Source organism: Falco peregrinus, unplaced genomic scaffold, assembly GCF_023634155.1.
Source record: "Falco peregrinus isolate bFalPer1 unplaced genomic scaffold, bFalPer1.pri scaffold_51, whole genome shotgun sequence".
Taxonomy (NCBI): Eukaryota; Metazoa; Chordata; class Aves; order Falconiformes; family Falconidae; genus Falco; species Falco peregrinus.
Genome location: NW_026599615.1, coordinates 293,871 through 314,834, shown reverse-complemented (window position 1 = coordinate 314,834; position 20,964 = coordinate 293,871). Strand labels below are relative to the sequence as shown.

Here is a 20,964-nt window from a genome sequence, read left to right as displayed (position 1 = left end):
CCAGGAGCTTAAAACCTTTGCCAGGCAACTATTCTTCATAAATTGCACTCTGAGCAACAGCAGAGTCCAACAGACATTAACGCCCTAAAACTAGAAATACAGGGGAAAATTTTGTTAATTTCATTTTCTTCCTTCTTTCTTTGCTGGTAGGAGATTGCACACTTTTGTAATCTCCCCACATCCCCTTGGATGCGAGTCAGTGCAAAGGTGTCGTTCCTGCAGCAGCCAGCCAAAACCTCTCTGGACGACGTCTCATCTCTGCTTCAAAGAGGAAAGGAGCTGGGTAGAGCCCACCCAGCTGCCATCAAAAAGCCATCCCGACAGATACACAGAGCAGGCTGGAGCCTCTGACCTGGGCAGGAGCACCTGGATTCAGGGAGCTGTTACCAGGAGCGAGGCCCTTGCAGCTTTCTGTGTGATGCCTTGGGGAACTGGATGCCTGTAAGAGTCGGTCTAAAGAGAACAATATTGTCTCAACATTGCCAACACAGACCTGGAGGTGGAATGTGGTCCTCATGGACACCAAGACACAAAGACCCTGGGAAGGAGAACTGCACAGTACGAGGAGTACTGTGCCGCTCCCTGCCACCTGGGATTGAAGGGAACAACTACAATAAGGCCACATAACTCAGAAGATGGATCACAACCGTGGTCATAACAACGAACCAGAAAACAATACAAAAACACACCTCCTGTCTGAAGCTACCCGCCTCTAAGGAAAACCGCGCCTCAGGCACTCTTCTCTGGACATGCATGATAACCTGGCTGGAGAAGGCAAAGGCTGGCAACAATCCGTGGACCAGAGGAGGAGCAGGGCCTGTTGCTTGGCATAAAAAGATGCCTTCTTAGCAACTGAACTTTGGAGATCTTCCCCACCAAGGATCACGACGATCAGAAGGACCGGTGGGACACTGCCTGGACCTGGGACCATAGGGACGCCTTGGACCCGTGGTGGTAGCTATAATCCTCTTTCCTTTCCTTTTTACTTTACCTTTTATTCACTTTGTCTTTCTACCTATCGCACGCCGCTTTACGGGAAAACAATAAAATTGTGCTGTTTAATTGAAGCATAACCCCTTGGCGTGGTCGCCTTGATTTTTGCGCTTCGAGATGATAGTTAACAAACCATCATGAGTCCACTGCGTGGACTGTGACAGCTCCCCAGAGTCCCTTACCACTACTCCCAGGGCTCTGTAATCCTTGACACTCCTCACACTGCTCCTGGCTGTATCACTAGTGCCCACTTGAATACGTGCTTATATATTGTCTTGAATTGGAGTCTTCTCATTTGTAAGATTTCAAAATATTACTAAGTAAATGCCATTCAGTCGAAGGGGAAACTGAAACAGAGATCACAACTTGTCTTTTTTCAAAGCAATATAAGGCCAGTCCACAGCAACCAGTAACATCTGTACCTCGTTTGACAAGGCCTTGCTGAAACATGAATTTGTGCATATCCTTTAACATCGTTGCCGAGTGTTTTATTCCTCCCTGGGCAGTAACTGTACTTGAGATGTGGCCTCTTTGCTGGGGACTTAGGCCATGGTAGTCTAATTATGGTTTATCTTAGAAGTACTTCTCCTCCCCCCGGTCCCTGGGCTTTCTTTTGCCTTTAGTTTTAAAGCCTGTCTTAACTGTTAGCCTTTAAACCTGAAAAAAGAATAGTTTTTTTCAGCTGATGTTGTTTTTCTTCCTCCAAACCTAGTTTTAACTACTCCCCAGACAAGCCTGGTTGCCGTCAGGTGTGCTTCTAAGAAAACTGGAGGCAGCTACAAAAATGTAGGTGGCCGCAGCCCTGGCAAGCGCTATGGATTTAAAAAAGTAGATGGTAGGTCTGAGCGTCTGCTGAGTCTTATTTGCACTTCATTGGGTTCTTCGCAGCTTCTCCCCTGGTGCTGGTGTCAGTTGTTATTTCAGGAGGAGGTGGCCAGGGCAGCTTCCAAGAGAAAGGAAAGGGAAGCTTCAGTGAAACCTGGTGATGAAGGGTAGCCACCGGCAGGAGGGCAGGGTGAGCAGCCTCCCTCCCAGATGGGCCTGCGAGCGGCCAGCTGAACTTGCCTGCAGAAAACCTCCTTTGGTTCTGACTTTGCCTCTCTGGAGCGCCTGGGAGGAGGGCACACTGTGGGACACCTACTTTCCCCCCACACTGCGGTGAAAAGCTGGGCATTTTAGATGTTTACAAAGGGGAGAATTATGAGGCTGAGCAGAAGCCAAAGTACAGATTCTTGCAGCCAAGTGCTTAATAATTATTAGCTTTGCTGATGAAAACATCAATGGGAAAGGTAATAAAACAAATGCCTTCAGCAACCAGAAAATGCCTTGTCCCCTAGAAGTAATCTTTTCAAAGCCTAGGATTGCTTTTTGCCATGGTCTATCAATTGCCTTTCATTTCCCCCTAAGAGCATTTTTGTTTATATGCTTTTAGCAATTGAAGTAATTATTTCTTAGAAAATTCCCACAGAAAGCTGGGCTTTGGAACCGTTTGTGTTCTGCCAGGGCTTCAGGGAGCTCCATTGCTCTGCAGTCTGACTCTGTCACTCTGTTGCAGGTGAATTTGTGCATGCGGGCAACATTCTGGCTACGCAGCGGTTGATGCGCTGGCATCCAGGGGCTCATGTAAGTGGTTTTGTATCTCTTCATTTGTTCTCAGAAACAGCAGCCCACAACAGAGTGCTGTCTTCAGTGCCTCCTCTCTTTCAAGCTTGTTCTTAATGCTCTTCCTTATATTCTATATCAACCTGAAGCTGGGTTTCATTGCCTGGTATTTCTTAGTCACAGAGCCCGCTCACACCTGTGCCCATGTGACTCAGGAAAGGTCTGAAAGTTCTGGAAATCCCAGAACGCTTCTGTAACCTAACTGTGTGCTTGTGCTTCAGGGTGGAATCGGTATCTCCTCCCTTGTAATGAGCACTTTTGCATATGGATTGCTGGAAGCAAATAGCGTGGTTTTATTTTGAAATACAAAGCAACAGATGCTGTCGAAGGCAGGATATCCAGCAAGGCAGACCAATGATCAGATCTTCTTTAGAGGTGGACCTCCAGCCTTCCCTTTCTAACAGTCCTCATCCTCTTCCAGGTGGGGATGGGCCGTAACAAGACTCTGTATGCCCTGGAGGATGGGATTGTGAGATACACCAAAGAGGTCTACGTACCTCTGCCCCGCAGCAGTGAGAGCAGGGAAGCGATCTGTTGTCTACCCAAAGGAGCGGTTCTTTATAAAGCCTTTATCAATGTTATCCCTGTCACAGAAGTAGGAAGCTTTAAACTCGTCACCATGCTCTGAGCTTCCTGCCTCACGTAGGGAGGGATGGGAAGGAGCGACTGGGACAGACCACCACAGCTGGACTGGCATGAGAGGACAATAATATTCTAGCTCCGAAGATACCAGTGTAGGACTTCCTTTTCTTGCTCCTAAAGCATGTGTGGTCAGTGTTCAGGCACTGGGATCACTCTGGCTGAGCAGACCTTCACCTTGGCTTTGTCCCCTTTGTCAAAGCAAGCAGCTGGTCTGTCTCCTTTGGTCACAGCACGTTTGCCAGAGAAGAGCGAACAGGCACCCCTGGTTGCTCCGCTCAGAGCTAGAGAGCTGGCGTTGGCTCCATGCTTGTCCTTGTGCTGCAGGAGGGACGGCACCGCTGCCTGGGGTCTGACTTGCCTGTGTCTCGGCTGAGTGTGAATCTGGGTGAAGGTCTGACATTTGGCCGTTCCCTGCAGACCAGAACGATGCCACAGGCACTTCTGTCCCTGACACCATGGGTGGAAGCAGCGTGCTGAGGCCGAGGCCTCACACGGCTGTGTTTCACTGAGTTTGGTAGCTGAGAGGGGCCTGGAATGGGTCTGACACGCCACATCTGTCCAGGGTCTCTGAGCTCATTACTGTTCCTGAGAAAGCTGGAGGGTGTCTCAAAGCATGCTCATAGGGAGGCGGCGTCTATTGAGGAGAGAGGAAGAACATCACAGTGGATCAGCAATAACCAGGAGATTATCCCACCTCTTCTTACAGAGCGGGTGACAAGGCTCACAACTGCCACCAGCCTGAACCGAAATTCCTGCAGCCCTCAGAGCAGCAGGCTGCTGGCTAGATGAGGTGAGTGCTTACACTGCTTTTGCAACACAGCAGGGCAAAAAGCCACTGGAGAGGCACATTCCCCCCGCTGCCCCCTCACACTCTCTGTGCTGGGTTCCTGCTCTTCCCTGTTCCCCTTCAAGGACTTGCTGCTAGTCACAAGGCCAGAAAAGCCCTGATTTCTGTTACGAGAGGACTGCTGCTTGCCTGCCTTTGACCAAGGATCGATTACTGGGGTGTATACAAGCACCTACAAACCTGGCTTTCTACCCAGGTTTTGACAGAGTCTCACTGCACAGCAGCAGGTGAGCCTCTGGGCTGTTGCTAGCCCAGCTCTGCCAAAATAAACTAACTTTCTCCCCGGTAATGAGTGACAGGAGTGGCACAGGGATATTGTGGAAGAGCCCCTGCTGTAGTTCATCCACTGCTCATCTTTGGGGCCTTACTCTCCTGTGCCCTCAGTGCTCTGGTTTCAGGGCAGGTATCGTTAGTTACAGCTCCAAACACCGAGCAGCAAGTGCTGACTATGCCAGATGTTATGGTACAACTTCAAGAGCTCCAGATCCAGGTAAATCAGTGCACCTTTAGTGCTGTGCTCAGGGTTTCAAATGTCTCTGTTTTGCTTTAGTCAGTAAGGGCTCTTTGTTCGACAGGAGGCTCTTGGGACGCTGCCGCAGGACTGGCTTGGCAGATGCACTCGCTTGTCTCTGTTCTATTGCAGGAGTGCAAATCCGAAATGTCATAACAGGCAAAGCCTCCTGCTTATAACTAAGCCATAAACACTTACTGAGGAGCATCCTGGAGGTGTCATGCAGGGAGAAGGGACCAAAAAACTATGGAAGCCATACAGATCTAAGAAGAACATTCCCAGCTTGGGCTTGCACCGCGCGGATGATCCAAAGGGCCTGCCCTTTCAGCAGCAGCTCTGCCCTGCCTCGCGGCCTTAGACTTCTAATAAGCGCTGCTGGTGTGCCCTTTTCCCCTTAATTTGTGTTCCTGGTGAACTGCTGAGCTACAAGAAAGTTCAGCTGTTCCTAAGGAGAACGTACCTCCACTCATTTCTTTTTAAGTGTACTGACCTATATGTGCAAAACCAGGTCTTGTGTTCCACAAAGGTGCTTTACACCTTCTTCTGTGCTGACCGTGAAACTAAATTTGAAACTTTTCATCCTAAACAGATGCTGCACATCTACTTACTGAACAGTTAAGTGATGAAAATTCATGACAAAAGACAGCTGCAGCACAGGCTGAAGTATCTCACCCGAACAGCTTGTTTCTGAATGTAGACTATTAAAAAGATACTTGATTTATTCCTCACGTTCTCTGTCCTGTAAACGCTTTCATTACAGATCCCGCCTCCAGTTCTCGTCCTGCTCAGCCACCCCGGCACAAGCACTCCTGGTCGCGGTCGGCGCTGAGAGTCCTGCTTTTCGTGCTGTTCTGCATCCTCTGTACTTTGGCCGCCTGCAAGCTGACAGAGCTGCAACGTCAACCCCTGTGCATCAGCATGAACACTCGCTACGAGGATGTGGTAGCCGCTCTTCAAAACCATAAAACCCTGCAAAATATGCTACAACAGAACTCACAGCAGTGATTGTCCTGGACAGGCACTTACTTCATCAGCATCTCCTTCCACCATCTGCACAGGCAGAATTCCTATGGAATTGCGTTCTGATGAAACTGCTTTTAATCAGTCAGCATTGGTTTGTTGCTCCACTCCACCCAGAGCAGAGGTATTGTTCAGATCATCTTTGCCATGCATGTTTCGCAGTTGGCCTGTAACTCCCATGATTTGCCCACGTTAACCGAAACTTGTTAACACTTCTTACTTCCATGGGATGTTTACCTAGATGGTGAGACACAGAAAGCTACCGATCTGTATGAGTGGAAAAAACCAGGCCTTGCGTTATCTGGGTGCCTATAGCTCTATCCTGGAGGTAGGAGGGTTTTAATACATATCCATTCCTTGCTCTCATTTCTCTTTGTGCTAAAATTGGTGATACAGCTGTACGGGAGTAATATATTAAGGCCTACTCCAGGACCAATTACAAGTGTGCAGGGTGGCTGCACATCCATATGTTGCAGTGCAGAAGCTGATGCACTGTTGAAAGGAGCTGAATTTTCAATACAACAGTTTTCACAGCAGTTTGTCTGAACTGGATGTTTATGTTGCTAACGCATTTTCACTCGGGTATTTCAGAAACTGTCAAAAATTATTTCAGAGTACGTGAAGTGGAGTTAGAAATCATTATTTTAACCAGCTAGTGCTGACAAAGCAGCTGCAGCCGCGGCAGGCAGCACTGGGTGGCACTGTGGCAGCAGCACAGGAGCAGACAGGCCAGGGCTTTGCTGGGGGAAGCTGTTGGGAAGGCTGGGGGGTTTGGTGGTTTGCACCTAAAGAAAACTCACCTGCACAAATGAATTTATAGTTCAGAGAAATCCCGAGGTCTGTCATATCCGTAAGAGCTTTGTGAGCACTAAAATGCAGCGTACGCATAATGTGAAGCGGAGGTTTCAGAGAATATCCGTGCGACAGACTCCACTGAGACATCCTTCATTAGTTACCAGAATTGCTGCCTCCCATCTGATACCTGGGATTGTTGCTGCTAAGAGCAGTGCCACAAGGAAACAGCCTGTAGCATTTCATCCCAAGGTCATCAAGGCAGTAAGCTGTCACCTTTTTGTAACCTAATGGTAAAACTGTGATTCCCCAAGTATCACAGAAAAAAGCGACAGCATGAATCAGAGGAGGGAAGGGCTGCCTGCCTCTGGCTTAGCAGCTTGTGTTGTTTTCTGAGCTTCCTTGAAACAGCTTTAGGCTTTGCTTTTGGTATTTAACTCGTCACATTCTTTAAAAGTTCCTTGCTTAACTCTCCAGAAATGCTCAGAAAAATGGCAAACAACATTCAAAGCAATATTTCCTCTCTGCAGACATTCCTGCCAGCATCTGTTGCTTTGCCGTCTTAAGCTTGCAAATGCCAGGCTAATAAGATTTACCAGTTCAGGTCAGAAGCGTGCTACTGGCCAGGCAAGGGCTCCCGCCAAATACCTGCTTTTTTCTTCAGAGGCATCGTGGTTCCAAGGGGTAACTTCCACACACTGGAAGCTTAATTCACTCTGGGCACTCATCTCTGTAAGTGCTGCTGCTGCAGACCTCAACTGCCCTTGTGTGCCTGTCCACAAGTGCTAATGGCTTTGTGGACAGGCAAGCACGTTCCCCAGTCTAAGTAAAAGAAAGCTTTTTCTGCCAACTGTTTAGACCTCATAATTCCAGCACATACAACCAGATTTCAAGACCCTCAATAGATTAAGCCATCTGGAGACTGAATCAAGGCAGTCTAAACTTATATCTGAAAATTGGTCTTACTCGTTCCCATCTGCCACAGTGGAAAACTGAGAGTCTTATTTTGTGAGGTAAAGTTCTTCCACCTCACTCGAGCAGGTGCTGGGGGGCGCAGCACCATGTTGCTTGAGCATTAGAATTTCTCACACTGGAGGGAGAAGGTAACTACTTGCAGTTTAGGCTAGCAGTAGAAAGTATTCAACACATGGCATACCTGTCTATATTCAAGACAACATGTTACAAAGCAAAGTTAATTATTCAAAATTGTTTATGAAATAGAAGGAATTATCAATGCTATAAACAGTGTCCAATTCATGTTCTGATGATGTTCACCACCTTTCTTCTGCAGACTCCAGCCGTTCAACAATTTCATCCAACCTTCTTCTGCTACAATAAAGTCTTGAACTTGGACCTTGAACTTAACGTGGACCTTGAACTTTAAACTTGAACTTGGCACAATAACTTAATTATCTAAGCGTTTCTTCCCAGAACAAAACTGAATACCTAAACCAGTCAAACTGTAACAGCCTCATTCCCTGGGGCTATGGATTGTAATTCAAATAGAGAGAAGGGTTGTAGGAAGTGGTCTGCTGATAGATTTGTCGGGAGAGGTATGGTCTAACTGCCTGGAAGGTCCTGCCAGCACCACTGCACGAAGGGATGTTCACCAGCAGGTTTTCCCGCTCCGTCTCCGAGGTTAATCTGCTGTAGGCCTAAAATCAACAAAAAGGAACAACAGTGTCATCCATTTGGATACATTGCTCAAAAAAAAATAATCAAAGCTAGGCACCTGTGACTGCTCTACCCTTTCACAACATAATTTTTCACCTGGTCCCTCCCTCACCAGGTCTCTTTTGTGAGCTGACAGGCTGATGTGAAACTAGTAGTGCTCCCTCAGGAGCCTGCTCTGTACAGCCAAAAGCAACGGGTGCCAAGGCATCCGTTCCTTTGCTGCCTTACTAAACATCTCCCACAGAATCATCATGTCAAATACCAGTTACATTATTTCTTCCACGCCTTACATTTGTTGGCTGTCTGCGCACAGTACTCTGTATTCCTGAGGCAATCTCACCTGGTACAGAAGCTGTGGAGAAGGGAAGGCAGCTGCAATAGCCTCAGCCATCGCAAAGTTGACCTGCCTAATTTGTTCTAACTGCCTCTTCCAAACTTGCAAGAGACCATTTACAACATGATCCACCTTCGGCCCTCCACAGCACCCCGGACCCGAGTAGAAAGGGAAGTCCGTCTCCTCTTTTGCTCGCCTAGGGAGAACAGAGAATGGGAAAGCAAGTAAGACAATGAGGCTATGAAGAAAACCCTATCCCTGCATCTGTCATTGCATTGGCGTCAAATGATGAAAGTCTGACCCTATTTTCTTTACATGCATTACCAGTTTCCTTGCTTGAGACCCAGATTTCCTCCTGAAAAGGGAAACAATCCTGTACTTGGGAGCCATCCTGACACAAGCCAACATGCACACAAAGTGGTACGTTGACATGAGAGAATTCCCTTTCTGTCAACCAGTTAAAAATTGTTGTCCTGAAGTACAGCCACGTAGCTGCTCTTCCCTCCAGTAACTGTGAAAGTGCAGCCTCTACGAAGACATGGCCAAACCTCATCTGACTGCTCACCTGAATGGTGCTTCAGCTACAGCTTTTGTGAACATGGTGACAAATTCTCCAAGCTCCTCCCAGCTCTCAAACATCTGGATTTGGACTTGTTTGGACACTTGCAGATCCACTAAAGCCTGTAAACCACGAAAGGAACAATTAATCTTGTCACACCAAACAGCACTCTTGTCTGAAACAAAAAAGGGTCACAGCTTCTTGTTACAGGATAAGACCAGCCACTCTCTCCCCATTTTGGGAACAGTTAATTTAAGGGACTGAAGTATTTAGGGGGTGGTGTGCCTCCTGCTGGTTAATACTGGTTTAGTGACATTCCAGCTGCCACAGCTCTTCAGTGGCAAGCTCTCATTTCGTGTAGCCCATTTCTTGGAACAGTGTTCAAAGAAGAGATGATGGCTGCATGCCTGTTTTACAGGTACTTACTTCTTCCACATCCTTTCTGGTTATTCCCGGATTTCTCAGGCTTCCCTGTTCCTCTTCTTGGTTTACACTTGCTGCCGCCTGTGGTGGTTTCTTTTTTGACTGAATTCTGAGAAACCCAAGAAGAGTAAAGTAAGACTGGGAACTCATTCACAGGTATTCCCCAGTGGTCACTGGGGTGACAGGCTGGAGGGGCCTTTACTTGTGTTTCTGTATAATAGGGGAATAGTTCTGTGTGGGATCACCCCTTGGTCTCCAGTCTTTGCTACAAGGAATTAATGTAAACAAATATCCTCGTGGCTTTTTTTTTTTTTTTTCCGTGGGGCATCAAATCCTTGAAGATTTTTCCACTGATTTCCAATGTGACTTAAGTCAAGTTACGAGCTCTCTGTCCCAGTTTGCTCTAGACAGCTGGTTTTGCCCATGTCTGATGCTTTGAGGTTCGTTTTTTCTCTAGCAGACTTCTTTCATGCAGCACAAACTGTAACCCAGGAATCAAGCTGTTGAAGGTTTGTTTTGACAAAAGGGAATTGGACTATAATTTTGTACAATTTGTGTATATGAAACTGTAGTTATCGTTCATCTTTTCCTACTTCCCTGTATTTTTTCAAGTCTCAGAGCCTTTTTTTTACTTACCCATTAAGCTCTTGAAGTTAATGTTTCCTTGTAGAGCAATTATCCTTTTCACAATGGTATTTCTAGCTCTCTGAGTATCTCTGGTAATTTAAGCGCTATTAAATGAATGCAGTGGTTTTATTCAGGTTAAGGCAACATGAATGTGATGATCGCCACTGTTGCATACTAACCTGCTGCTTAGGGGCTCAATAGAGGGAGGCAGAAAAATTGGATTTGCTACTAACTGCATGAAAGGAGGTACTGAAGAGATTTATTTTTTTAAGAAGAGCTAATTATGTCTCAGTCATTTTTAACAGAAGTTCATGAGAGGCTCAGACTTATTGATAAGAAAACCGGTGTTTTCTGTTACTGTCTTTTGTATAAGGAAGGAGTTTGTGGTGTGGATGATATTTATGTTCCAGAGAAAATCAGTGTCTGTAACAACTGATTTTTTTTTTTCTTTCTCCTTGACTTGTCCTGATTGTAACTCAAGAATTTGCAGAAAATGCTTTTATTAGTATGTTCAGAATAGCAATTATATATATATATATATATAATATCATAGAATGGTTTGGGTTGGAAGGGACCCTAAAGATCACCCCGTTCCCCCCCTGCCCTGGGCAAGGACACCTTCCACTAGCCCAGGGTGCTCCAAGCCCCGTCCAGCCTGGCCTTGGGCACTGCCAGGGATGGGGCATCCACAGCTTTTCTGGGCAACCTGTTCCAGTGCCTCACCCCTCTCCTAGTGAAGAATCTCTTTCTAGTATCTAACCTACATCTCCCCTCTTTCAGTTTAAAGCCGTTCCCCCTTGTCCTATCACTACATGCCCTTGTAACAAGTCCCCCGTGAGCTTTCTTGCTGGCCCCTTTAGGCAGTGGAAGGCTGTTCTAAGGTCTCCCCAGATCCGTCTCTTCTCCAGGCTGAACAACGCCACCTCTCTTGGCCTGTCTTCCTAGGAGAGGTGTTCCAGCCCTCTGAGCATCTTTGCGGCCTCCTCTGGACTAGCTCCAACAGGTCCATGCCCTCTCTATGTTGGGGACCCCAGAGCTGAATGCAGTACTGCACAGGGGGGGTCTCACAAGAGCAGAGCAGGGAAGGAGGATCACCTGCTTGCCTTACTGGCCATGCTTCTTTTTATGCAGCCCAGGATTTGGTTGGTTTGCTGGGCTACAAACACACATTGCTGGGTCATGCTGAACTTCTCATCAACCAACACCCTCAAATCTTTTTCAAGACTGCTCTCAATCCGTTCTCTGCCCAGCTTGTAAATGTGCTTGGGATTGCCCCAGCCAACATGCAGGACCTTGCACGTGGCCTTGTTGTGCTTCATGAGGTTTGCAGGGGCCCACCTTTTAAGCCTGCCAAGGTCCCTCTGGATGGCAAGCCTTCCTTTGAGCATGTCAGCTGCACCACAGCTTCGTGTCATCGGCAGGTTTGCTAGGGGTGCACTCAATCCCAGTGCCCATGTTGCCGACACAGACGCTAAACAGCACTGGTCCGAACAGCGACCTCCGCTTGGACATTGAGCTGTTGACTGCAACTCTCGGGTACGACTGTCCAGCCTATTCCTTATCCACCAAGTGGACAACCTGTCAAATCTAAGTCTCTCCCGTTAAGAGACAAAGATGTCATGCGGGACCAGTGTCAAAAGCTTTGCACAAATTCATTAGTAGCTCTTACTTTGTCCACCAGTGCTGTAACCCCTGTCACAGAAGGCCACCACATTTGTCGGGCACGATTTGCCCTGAGTGAATCCATGTGTTCTGTCATCAATCATCATCTTATTTTCCATGTGCCTTAGCACAGTTTCCAGGAGGATCTGCTCCATGATCTTGCCAGGCACAGAGGTGAGGCTGACCAGCCTGTAGTTCCTCAGGGCTTCCTTCTTCCCTCTTTAAAAATGAGGGTTCTCTTCCCCTTTTCCTGTGTAGTGGGAACTTCACTGGACTGCCTCCTCAAGCACGATGGACAGTGGCTTAGCCGCTTCATCCGCCATTTCCCTCTGGACCCATGGATGCATCTCATCAGGTCTCATGGACTTGTGCACCTTCAGATTCCGTAGATGGTCTTGAACCTGATCTTTTACAGTGGGTGGTTCTGTATTCTCCCCGTCCCTGCTTTTGCCTTCTGTGACTTGGGCTGTGGGGCTGCAGCATTTGCCTGTGAAGACTGAGGCAAAAAAGTCATCAAGTACCTCGGCCTTCTCCATGTCCTGGGTAACCAGGTTTCCCATTTCCTTCCAGAGAGGGCCTGCATTTTCCCATCTCCCTTTTGTCACTGATGTACCTATATGTTGGGGTCTGCAGCGGGTCTGCAGACAAGTTAGTTGACTTCAAAGACTTAGCCGTGTACCTTTCAAGACAGCCACAAATTGTCAGGTATGTAAACAGGGTGTGAAGAATCGGAACTTAGAACCGCAGCATACGGGCACCTACAGCAACAGCAAATAGCAAGCAAGAAGGACACAAAAACCTATCAGGATCTAACACCTGCACTTGTCTAAGATATATAAATAGTTTGTATAAACAATAAAGGCCATTTTTGTCCGAACCCAGCCACGCAGACATAGTGTTTCTTTTCAATCCACCTCGACTTGCATCACCACATTTGGTGACCCCGATGTGCCTATATGATCCCAGTAGTAGCGCAGCGAGCGGCTGCAAGATCCCAGGAGAAAGTGACACCGGTAAGGTGAGCCACCAGGGACAACATGGGGAGTAAGTTATCTAAAGAAGATACCATGGTGCTATCAATGTGGAAATTAGTATTAGAGAAGCGTGGAATTACTTTAGGTGGGCTTCAGTTAAAAGATATATTATTGTGGGCCAAAACACATGGAGTGGAAATGTCCCCAGCAACTGCTCTTAGTGTGTGGACCTGGGACAATTTAGGATCAACAGTCAGAAGCTCTGGAAAAAGGGGACAAAGAGGCGTCCGGGTTTTTGCCTACACGGGGACTGCTTAGACATGTTGTAGGGGGCTTCAAGAACCCGCAAGATGCAAATGGGGGCTTGCAAAATCAGCAAAATGCAAATGGGGGCTTGAAAAATCAGCAAACTGCGACTGGGGGCTTGCCAAATCTGCAAAATGCAAGTGGAGACTTGCAGAGTCCACAAGACGTGAGTGGGAGCTTAAAGTCAGCAAAATGGGAGTGGGGGCTTGCAAAGTCCGCAAGATGCAAGTGGGGGCTTAAATATTCAGCAAAATGCGAATGAGGGTACATCCTTCAAACCTCTCCTGTATCCCCCTGAATACAGACAAGAGGATGAGGGGGTGGGGGAGGGGGAGAGTCCATGTCCCTTACCAGGCGCCACTCCCCAATGCCCCGAATCCCCTAAATCTCTCCAGCTGCGTCGACTTATACTTAATACCAATTCCGAGGACGACAAGCAGAAACATCGGTGGACCGATCCCAGCCCCCTTGACTCCCTCCAACATTTGTGCCAGCCCACACACCTTCCCCCCTCGGCTCTGGCCCTGCCTGTGCAGGATGGAAATGCTGAAAACCCGGATTTCGGTCCAGCTATGACAACGTTATCAGTCACAGGCAATGAAGAAGGTGGAGGTGGTAAAAATCCAGTTTCCAGTGGTACAGTAATGACGCGCGACCCTCGGCGATTTTGGCAGGCTATAAGAGATGGGGCATTAAAAGACGGGAACTGGGATTTAGTAGAACAGATAGGCGGACTGCTCCTTGATCTTCCTACGCCTTCCACGAGTGCACCGCATGCATATCCTATTGTATTGGGAGATGCGGCTGCTGGTAATCCTCACGTTCATACACCATTTGCTTGGAAAGTAGTACAGGACTTGCAAAAAACTGTTTCTCAGTACAGGGTGACTGTGTTCTGTCACGCGGAAAAGCTGTCTATAATCTACTGTGTTACAGTGGTTGAAATGTATTTTGCTGTTAAAAAAAAATAATTGTTGAATTGTACGGAACAGACAGTGGGTTGTTTTGACATTGATAATGTGCAGTTTTGGTCTCGCTTTGAATGATGTGCAGCTGAGATCCTGCAGCAAAGAGTTAAATAACTTTAAGGGAGTATGAGTAGAAACTAGGATGAGATAGAAGCATGTGAACAAGTAGTTTTAACCTATCACCTTTTAAATAACAAAGTTTGCATAGCATGTGTATTTTTAGCTGGGGGTACAAATTGGTGTGAGTCTATTAATAAAGTGGCACTAACTTAAAAAAAAAAACCAAACAAAAACAAACAAAAAACTAACCAACCAACCAAAAAACCAAAAAGGGGGAATGAATGGAATGACCCCAGAGGCACGATTACAGAAAGCATGAAGGTGTCAGTACGCATGAAAGACCCTTGTACCGGGCATTGGTCGGCACCACATGAATTGTTAACTTGGGGGAGAGGTTATGCTTATGTTTCTACAGATGAAGGTCCGCGATGGATACCTGCTCGCTGTGTGCAGCCTGAGCTTAGTGTGCTGGATCGTGGGAGCGCTGCTGCTGCCAGTCAACCCAACAAAGATGTGTGGCCTCCTTACTGAACCAGTCCTTGTTTGGCATGCTCTTCCTTGAAACTGACTTGCAAACATTGTTGCAAAAAAGTGAATGTATACAGAGAATGAAAAATCTTACTGAAAGTCTTGATATTTTCAATAATTAAGACCTCTGTATAATGTTAACCCGAAAGAAGTCAATATTGTTTGCACTTTGAATGTCGATAGCTTGTTTGTTAGGCAGTTAAGAATGTGAGTCAAATTTGCCACCGTTATATACAGAACAGAGCAACTATTGGTTTTTGTTGTTGGCTCAAGGACATGGCTCTGAGGATTTTGATGGTATGTGCTGCGTGGATTTTAGGCGCCCCATTGCAGCAACATGTTACCAAAATCTGAGAAAATGTCAGCCTTTTCTGGCATCCATTCCCTCGATTGGCAGTATTGTTTGTTTGCTATTGCCTTGGTTGCCATCATGTTTGCAAGGGCCCTGCAGAACATGGCAAACCTGGTACTAGCTGTTCAAAAACAAAAGGGGGGAATTGTTGGGGTCTGCAAGCGGGTCTGCAGACAAGTTAGTTGACTTCAAAGACTTAGCCGTGTACCTTTCAAGACAGCCACAAATTGTCAGGTATGTAAACAGGGTGTGAAGAATCGGAACTTAGAACCGCAGCATACAGGCGCCTACAGCAACAGCAAATGGCAAGCAAGAAGAAGGACACAAAAACCTATCAGGGTCTAACACCTGCACTTGTCTAAGATATATAAATAGTTTGTATAAACAATAAAGGCCATTTTTGTCCGAACCCAGCCACGCAGACATAGTGTTTCTCTTCATTCCGCCTTGACTTGCACCACCACACCTATAGAAGCTTTTCTTGTTGCCCTTGATACACCTGGCCAAATTTAATTCTGTCGGGGCTTTAGCTTTCCTAATCTGAACCCTGGCTGATGGGGCAATTTCTTTGTATTCTTCCCAGGCTACCTGCGCATGCTTCCACCCTCTGTAGGCTTCCTTTTTATGTTTGTCCAGGAGCTCATTGTTCATCCATGCAGGCCTGCTGGTGGTTTTGCCTGATTTTCTCTTTGCTGGGATGCATTGCTCCTGAGCTTGGAGGAGGTGATCCTTGAATATTAACTAGCTTTCTTGGGCACCTCTTCCCCCCAGGACTTGGTACTCTTCCAAGCAGATCCCTGAAGAGGCCTAAGTCTGCCCTCCTGAAGTCGAGGGTAGCAAGCTGGCTGTGCATCCTCCTTGCTGTCCTAAGGATCTTGAACTCGACCATTTCATGGTCACTGCAGCTTGAGCTTCACATTCGCCACCAGCCCCTCCTTGCTGGTGAGAACAAGGTACAGTATAGCACCTCTCCTCATTGGCTCCTCTGTCACTTGGGGAAGGAAGTTACCATCAACACATTCTGGGAACCTCCATGAGGACTATGCTGAGAAAAGATACACTGTTTGGGAAAAAGGTTTGTTTGTGGTTAGCTTGGCTCTCATAGAAGTAGAAAAAAGCATACAACAACCCATTATATTGAGAGGCCCATTTAAAGTTATAAAACCAGTCACTACTGGGACCCTTCCCCTGACAGGGTGGCCCAGAAAGCCTCAGTACGAAAGTGGTATGCTGAGATTGAACGCTATTGTAACACTTTCTCTGTATCTGAAGGTGCTTTAAAAAAAACTAGCTATAAAAGAAGTTGAGAGCCTGGATGAGGGCCAAGATAAACCTGTCTCAGTCATTCAGGTGGCCCCTCCTTTTCCCTGTGAACAGTCAGTTAGTGCTTGGTTTACTGATGCTTCTGCCAAAAGAGAAGGAAAAGTGTGGAAATACCGAGCAGTAGCGCTCCGTACCTCTTCCAATGAGCAAATTATAACAGAGGGAGAGGGTAGTGCACAAGTTGGTGAATTAATTGCAGTATGAAGCGTTTTTCAACATGAAGCACAAACTACTTCTCCTGTTTACATTTATACTGATTCTTATGCTGGATTTAAGGGATGTACCGAATGGCTTCCTTCCTGGGAGCAAAATGAATGGCAGGTTAATAGGATTCCAGTGTGGCAAAAGGAAAAATGGTGAGACATCTTAAGTATTGCCAGCCAAGGGAACTTTGCTGTAGGTTGGGTAGCTTCCCATCAGATAGATGGGGGGTCAGCGGGAGAATGGAATAACTGGGCTGAAGAGTTAGCAAGGCTAGCTCCTGTACAGAAGGACCAGATTTCAGAAGACTGGGAACACCTGTTAAAATGGTTACATGTAAAATGCAAACACACAGGAGCTAAAGATCGGTACTGTGAAGCCCTTGCCCGAGGCTGGCCCGTCACCAGAGAAATGTGTAAAACCTGTATATCAGCCTGTGAACAATGTCGAAGAAGACTTGAAAGGCACCCTTTAGAGGATGACCCTCTGCATTTGAGGGAGGGTAAAGGCTTGTGGAATGCCTGGCCCCTTTAAGAGATCGGGAGGAAAACATTTTGTGCTGGTGGGAGTGGAAATAACATCAGGACTAGTCCAAGTCGAAGCCTTTAACAGGGCTTTAGAGGGAGAACACTTTGAAAGCACTGCGTGAATGGTTTGGAACTGTTCCAAAGCCACAAGAAATACAATCTGATAGCGGTTCTCGCTTTACCGCCAGAACTGTACAGGATTGGGCACGAAGCAAAGGGGTTAAATGGGTGTTTCATACCCCCTATTATATGCAAGCTAATGGAACTGTAGAAAGGGCCAATGGTCTCTTAAAACGACTTTTGAAACCTCATGAGGGAAATTGGGATGTCCGCTTGTGGGAAGCTGTTAAAGGTGTAAAAGATAGATGGGGGGTAAACAGATGCCCCAAAATAACTGCTTTTTGCCCAACAGCTCCTTCTTTGATTCCTTCATTAAAGGGACCAAATGATTTAAAGAACCTAGCTCACTTCTCAGGACAACCTGTTCTGGTGGCACTTCCTACTGTGGGAAATGTACCACTGGTACTGAAAACCCCATTGAATGCATGTGCTTGAGACGCCTCCGATGCCCTGGGAAAAGAACATAAGATAAATACCTGCTGGATAATCCCATCATTTTAACCCTTTTTGCCTCAGGGAGGCAAGCTCTGTTGTTTTATTTTTACAGGAGAACTCCGAGGGACACTGAGAACATGAACTATGAATAAATAAAAATTCATAGCCCTAAATTTTAAAATGACTAATAGTAAAACTGGACTGTTAGATGCACTTGGTATAATCCAAAATAACCTTTCTTTGGCTCTTAGTTGTATCCAGGCCCAATTATGGATACAATCAGTGGCTGCCTCAATTATTAGAGAAGGTGAAGGAGGCACTTTTCCCACTGAAATTTGGAAAATAGTTGGGACAGTGCCACTGACTTTGAGAGGAAACTCCAATCCTGGTGGAATTTGGTAAACTTTACTTATAACCCCACCACAAACATTGCCACCGCTTTTGTATTGACAATATCCCATGCATCAATAAATGTAACCTACCCCATTATTGCCTTAGGGTTGAATCACAATGGAACCATACTCTATCCTTTTGAGCATAGAGTATGGGCCCAAAAGGGGGATGAGAAATGGCAAACTATAGATTTGGAATCTTGTATCATGCGGGAACAACAAGGATTTGTCTGTGAAGGCAACACAATCAGAGCTCAGGACGTTAGTTTAGACGCTACACAGAAAATCTGTCAAACCTCAAAGGTTCGTCCTGATGATAACCCTGAAACAGTGCTTGTATATATTGGCAAAGGTTGTGCATGTTTGAGAACTGCTTGTAATTCTGTATCTGTAGATAAGGTGATTGTAGATACTAAGAATCATTCAAATTTTTGTGTTTACATCACTGGATGTGACTTGTCCTATTTAGCCCCAGTCATATCTCACCAGCTGTTGAAGTCTAATTATACACTGATTCATGAATTGCAGCCTGTACCCATTGGAAGGAATCTCACCTTGGTAAAACAACTGTTACAGCATCAAGACTTGATCAAGATTCTGGAAAAGGTTAGAGAAAACGGACAGAAAACCTTGATAACTGGCCATCACAATGTGGAAGAAATACACCGTGTCTTGAGAAGAGTGAGAAAAGATGCAGAACATGGATGGTGGAACACACTTTTTGGATGGTCACCGACTGCTACTGGCATCTTGAACAAGTTGTGTCACCCTATTGTTGTCCTTTTGATATTGGTCTTGATCAGTCTTGTTTTGTCAATGATATTGTATGTCTTAAATTGGAGAATGGTAAAGCAATTGACATATCTAACATCTGTAATCAATGCACATATCTTGTTGAATATCCCCTCCAATGTGGACATCCCTAAATCTACTGACACAATGAAAATTGTATAGGACCTAAACAGATTTATGTTTAGTCATTTTTATGAATATCATTTGATTATTGTAAATTGGTTGAGATAAAGATGATTATTTTCCCCTTCTTTTCCTGTCTGTCATTTTCCTTTCCCCTTTTTACTTTCCCTGTCCTCTTTTACCCCTCTTAGAGGATTATATCGCTGCCACATGGTCCTGATAACAATGTTGAGCCACGGGGTGGTGTAAGAGTCGGTCTAAAGAGAACAATATTGTCTCAACATTGCCAACACAGACCTGGAGGTGGAACGTGGTCCTCATGGACACCAAGACACAAAGACCCTGGGAAGGAGAACTGCACAGTACGAGGAGTACTGTGCCGCTCCCTGCCACCTGGGATTGAAGGGAACAACTACAATAAGGCCACATAACAGCTGTCCAGAAGATGGATCACAACCGTGGTCATAACAACGAACCAGAAAACAATACAAAAACACGCCTCCTGTCTGAAGCTACCCGCCTCTAAGGAAAACCGCGCCTCGGGCACTCTTCTCTGGACATGCATGATAACCTGGCTGGAGAAGGCGAAGGCTGGCAACAATCCGTGGACCAGAGGAGGAGCAGGGCCTGTTGCTTGGCATAAAAAGATGCCTTCTTAGCAACTGAACTTTGGAGATCTTCCCCACCAAGGATCACGACGATCAGAAGGACCGGCGGGACGCTGCCTGGACCTGGGACCATAGGGACGCCTTGGACCCGTGAGTGGTAGCTCTACTCCTCTTTCCTTTCCTTTTTACTTTACCTTTTATTCACTTTGTCTTTCTACCTATCGCACGCCGCTTTACGGGAAAACAATAAAATTGTGCTGTTTAATTGAAGCATAACCCCTTGGCGTGGTCGCCTTGATTTTTGCGCTTCGAGATGATAGTTAACAAACCATCATGAGTCCACTGCGTGGACCGTGACAATGCCGTACACACTGAAAATGGGGTATGAGAACCGAGAAACAGAGAATTCCCAACAGGAAAAGGGAGCACCTGCAGGGCTGAATTCAAGACCAGGGGATTGGATAGCTGTCACTGATGCTGTCACCACCACAGGCTACAGCTGTTTGCATCCCATCACGCTGCCCTCCGGTAAAGGTGGCTGCAGCATTTCCAAGGGCACCAGCGGTCCCCTCCCTCCCCATCCCACCCTGCCACGAGGCTGCTAGAGAGTGCACAGAGCTCTGGCGTTTGGGGGCTGCATCCAGCAGGATCGAGATACACAGCCCAGTCCTCAAAATACAAGAAGGTGCAGAAAAGTTGTGCCCCTTGCACAGAGGTTGCTCCATTTGGTCATGAGCAGTCCTGGATGATGATTTCCTCCTACGAAGGTCTGAGCAAGGATCCAGCTGCAGCCCTGTTGCCGGGTAGGAGGATGAGGGGAGCAGGGTAAAAGCATCCCACACAAATTACTCCAGTTCCAGAGCTCACTGCTCTATTCCCTCGCTCCAACAACAGACGGTATCTGCAGCCACAGCCTCCACACCCGTGAAACTAGCTTCCATCAAGCACAACACAGACATTATTACCACAGGTTACTAATGTGGGGTCTCCACAGCACTGATCAGGTGCCAGACAGAAAAGCTGCCCCATGCATTGATGCTCTCCCAGATGTGCCATCCCAGGTATTTCACCTCCCAGCATCCGAACGGGCAGCTCACAGCTCCAACATTTCCAGTACAATCTATCAGTCAGGCTCCAGGCACAAGGGAAAGGGGAAAGCAGTATTTGATAGCATTTGTATTTGGCTCTGTCTCTCACAGAGAGACAATTAAGGCTATTAAATAAACCAATTTATCTTTCTGGGAGCATTCCCCTGGTTAAAGCTAATGCTGAGGAAAAAACATTAGACAGGCCAAAACAATTCATGCTGGGAAGCACGAGGCAGAAGCTCTTGCTGACTGAAATTAAAGCATCGCTGTGCCACACAGGTTAAAAGGAGGAACATGAACTCTCTCATAAATACTGATTTTCTTTACATTAGGGAAAACACTCACACACCCTTGTCAGTTAAAACTGAGCAGGAGAGAGAATAGATAACCAAGATATTTTCTTCCTGGTTTTAATTCCTTT

At 46.5% G+C, this 20,964-nt stretch overlaps 3 protein-coding genes across 4 annotated transcripts in view; 1 reads left to right on the top strand and 2 right to left on the bottom strand.

Moving 5' to 3' along the window:
• LOC129783557 (uncharacterized) overlaps nt 1-6,211 on the top strand; it is a 45,890-nt gene extending 39,679 nt beyond the window's left edge. The window contains exons 6-10 of the mRNA XM_055793513.1: nt 850-954; nt 1,706-1,828; nt 2,549-2,616; nt 3,077-4,634; nt 5,416-6,211. Of these exons, the coding sequence (XP_055649488.1) occupies nt 850-954; nt 1,706-1,828; nt 2,549-2,616; nt 3,077-3,283 (503 nt within the window). The 3' untranslated portion in view covers nt 3,284-4,634; nt 5,416-6,211. The remainder of the gene's footprint in view (nt 1-849; nt 955-1,705; nt 1,829-2,548; nt 2,617-3,076; nt 4,635-5,415) is intronic.
• A 1,421-nt stretch (nt 6,212-7,632) lies between these two features.
• Nucleotides 7,633-9,720, bottom strand: LOC129783536 (crossover junction endonuclease EME1-like). The gene is made up of 3 exons (XM_055793487.1): nt 9,041-9,720; nt 8,482-8,671; nt 7,633-8,122 (listed from the first exon to the last, which is right to left on the bottom strand). The coding sequence occupies exons 1-3, from the start codon at nt 9,112-9,114 to the stop codon at nt 7,952-7,954; spliced, it is 435 nt and encodes a 144-aa protein (XP_055649462.1). The 5' UTR covers nt 9,115-9,720; the 3' UTR covers nt 7,633-7,951.
• Nucleotides 7,633-20,964, bottom strand: part of LOC129783537 (crossover junction endonuclease EME1-like) — a 178,276-nt gene continuing 164,944 nt past the window's right edge. Inside the window, exon 4 of one of the 2 annotated variants that reach the window (XR_008745332.1) lies at nt 7,633-7,858. The gene's annotated coding sequence lies outside the window, so the exon portion shown is untranslated. The remainder of the gene's footprint in view (nt 7,859-20,964) is intronic. The other variant, XR_008745333.1, reaches the window with a different exon arrangement.

Excerpts from the sequence above, each read along its gene's own strand:
- LOC129783536 (XM_055793487.1), bottom strand. The coding sequence starts at position 9,114 with ATGTTTGAGAGCTGGGAGGAGCTTGGAGAATTTGTCACCATGTTCACA. Across the intron at positions 8,672-9,040 it reads GTAGCTGAAGCACCATTCAG|GCGAGCAAAAGAGGAGACGG; the intron begins GTGAGCAGTCAG and ends TGTTCTCCCTAG. Across the intron at positions 8,123-8,481 it reads CTCCACAGCTTCTGTACCAG|GCCTACAGCAGATTAACCTC; the intron begins GTGAGATTGCCT and ends TGTTGATTTTAG.